Below are 2,630 nucleotides of genomic sequence, written 5' to 3'. Positions count from 1 at the left end.
TATACAAGTGGTGAGATACTTGTGTTAAAAAATAAAATTTTCCTCTATTTATATAATGACATGTGGTTAGTGGTGGATCTAAAATTTTAATACAAGATAATCCCAATATAAAAGCTTAAAAAAAGAGATGAAAATAACATTGAAAAAATAAACGACAAATTACAATTTTTCATTCATAATCTTTGTGCAAAATAATCACAAGCTACAAAAACTAAATTTGTCCACAATAAGCTTTTATAATTTAAAAACGTATCATGATAGTTGATTATCAATTCAGAAAAAAAAAAAAATATTTCTCAATGTAAATAAATAACCTATCATTTAATGTTAATCACCCATTTTGTTGCATAATAGATTGAAAATGGTGTCTACTCAAAAGTCATTTGATTTGTCTTTTATTTATATTTAAATGCTTTGACCTTTTGAACTTAAAAAGTGGTGCTACTAGCATGCTAATAAATGCTTTTTAAATGTTGGTCTGCAAGGTCTCTCATGTTCTGTGCTTTTAATTTTTTTTTAATAGATTGGCTAAAACGATATTTTTTGGCCAAGTCATTAAAAAAAAAGTGTCTTCTTCTTCCTCTTGTTGTTTTGCAGAACGTGCAACTGCCATGGTTGCTCTTCTCTGCCACCACAGCCCAAATTTGGGTGGTCATCGAAGGTCCTTACAGCCACTTATCCGAGCTTCCGGGTGATCCCAAAACCACTCCAGTCCCTTAATAGATCTGTCTCTGCAAATGTTGTACCATCCTTGTTTCGGGCAATGAAAAACTTCTCCTTAGGAGGGCCATTAGGAAGAGAGATTTTTCACAGGACAGTATCATATGGTATTATACAAGTAGAGGAATTTTTTTTTCTTCTAAGAATTCTTCCACTTGTGCAATGACATATGTACCCGTATTTTGGACACACACTGAAAAATCTATCCATTGGGACCTACCGGGTCGATGTGAAGGGCACGGGTCAGTCAACCATTGGAAATGGTTATTCCAACTTCTAATTCAAGAAAAAGGTTTTAGTTAGCGAACTAAGTTGATTGTTAAGAGGAAAAAATAGACACTTTGAAAAGAATAAGGTAAGTATATTTTTATTATCAAACAATAAAAATGAAATTTTTTAGTTCCACTTATTTATGGATACTAAATAATACAATTTTCGCATCCTTTCTTCCTCTCCTGCAACACTCATGTGCTCACCAGTACATGAATTCAACTTCAAAGTATGTAATTCATATTATTGTATTAAATATAACTATATATACTGATTCTGATAGGATCGACCGCTGTCTTCTATGAAGTGGTGATACCTGCATAAATCAAATAAGATTTAGTCATCAAATCAGCTAATTATATACACTAATTACATAATATCAGAGAGACAGAGAGAGAGGGAGAAGGAGAGACAGAGGGAGAGACTCACTGCCACACTTGAAGTTGTGAGGGACACGCTTTCCGCAAGCTCGAATCTGCTGAATGGTATGCTGGACGTTGATCAAATTAGTGAGCTTGGGAGTAACGAGAGGGCAGACGCACTCGAAGTGCATAATCCTAAAGCGTTGGCAGCAGTACGCAGAAGCCTTCTGCCCCATGAAAACTGGCTTGCATGCACTAATCAGAATGTTGTTCTCCTGCTTGCACTGGCTAGGGCTCGTGTCCGCATCCACCACCATCACCACGCATAATATTACGAACCCTAATACCACACTGCTGCCTGCTGCATGCCTCATGATATAATATATATGTTTTTGCTGATTTCTTCTTTTTTTTCTTCCTTCTCTTTCTTTATTGATTTTTAATTACTTTGGGTTTTAGCAACTACACCAATACGCATTTTTATTGGTTGTGAGAGAGAGGAATCAGAGGATGGATGGTTCAATAATTTAGGGCAACCAGTCAACCACGTCAACCTTCGGCTTGAATATTTTCCTTTGTTAGGAGGGCCCCGCCGACCTCTGGGTCGATGTGAAGGGCATGAGTCAGTCAACTATTGGAAATGGCTACGTACCTGACTTGATCATAAGTTTTCCGAACTTGGTATTGTTTATTCCAACTTATAATTCAAGTTAAGGTGACTATTTTAGAAGTGGGACTCTTCATGAATTTTCTATCACCATATTTTTTGCACAATATTTAATAATAATGGCATATAAATTGACGTTAAATTGTGAGATGACAGAGAGTCTATCTGGAAGAGTCACACTTTGAGAGAATCCTCTTACTTAACCACTCATATCCCAAATCATTCTCAAAACCAAAACCTAACCCCATAAAAACCAAAGATAAGATACCAAAACACACGAAATGTTGTCCACATAGGTAGTGTATAAGAGAACGAGGAAAAGTAGGAGAAAGTGTGTAAAGTGCTTGACATGAGCGAATGCATACGGTATGGAACTGGGTCCTGCTAGGAAGGGTAACCTTGCTAGTAGGGTGCAGGGATGGCCCAGGTCCAGTGCGGGCTAGGTAAACTATAAATTTATATAATTTGGATAAAAGTCAAAGAAATTTAAGTAGAACTAGTATTTTTGTGTTTAAATTAATTAGAAGGTCTTGAGTTCAAAACACCATGTGTCTTTACTTTCTAATTTTTATAAATTTCTTTTCATAAAAGTATAAATTTATATGGCCAAA

General features: G+C 35.6%; 1 protein-coding gene across 1 annotated transcript; it reads right to left on the bottom strand.

The window, feature by feature from the left end:
- Positions 1 to 1,098: 1,098 nt before the first annotated feature.
- On the bottom strand, positions 1,099 to 1,828 carry LOC103953703. Its single transcript, XM_009365479.3, has 2 exons — positions 1,420 to 1,828; positions 1,099 to 1,306 (listed from the first exon to the last, which is right to left on the bottom strand). The coding sequence occupies exons 1-2, from the start codon at positions 1,724 to 1,726 to the stop codon at positions 1,290 to 1,292; spliced, it is 324 nt and encodes a 107-aa protein (XP_009363754.1). The 5' UTR covers positions 1,727 to 1,828; the 3' UTR covers positions 1,099 to 1,289.
- Between the last annotated feature and the right edge of the window lie 802 nt (positions 1,829 to 2,630).

This window comes from the organism of the source record quoted next, unplaced genomic scaffold (assembly GCF_019419815.1).
Source record: "Pyrus x bretschneideri cultivar Hongxiangsu unplaced genomic scaffold, Pyrus_bretschneideri_v1 Contig4, whole genome shotgun sequence".
Classification (NCBI taxonomy): domain Eukaryota; kingdom Viridiplantae; phylum Streptophyta; class Magnoliopsida; order Rosales; family Rosaceae; genus Pyrus; species Pyrus x bretschneideri.
Note: the sequence above shows the minus strand (reverse complement) of the source record. Positions and strands in the feature narration are given on the sequence as shown.

What these genes read in the sequence shown, in the direction of transcription:
- LOC103953703 (XM_009365479.3), bottom strand. Translation starts at nt 1,726, where the DNA reads ATGAGGCATGCAGCAGGCAGCAGTGTGGTATTAGGGTTCGTAATATTA.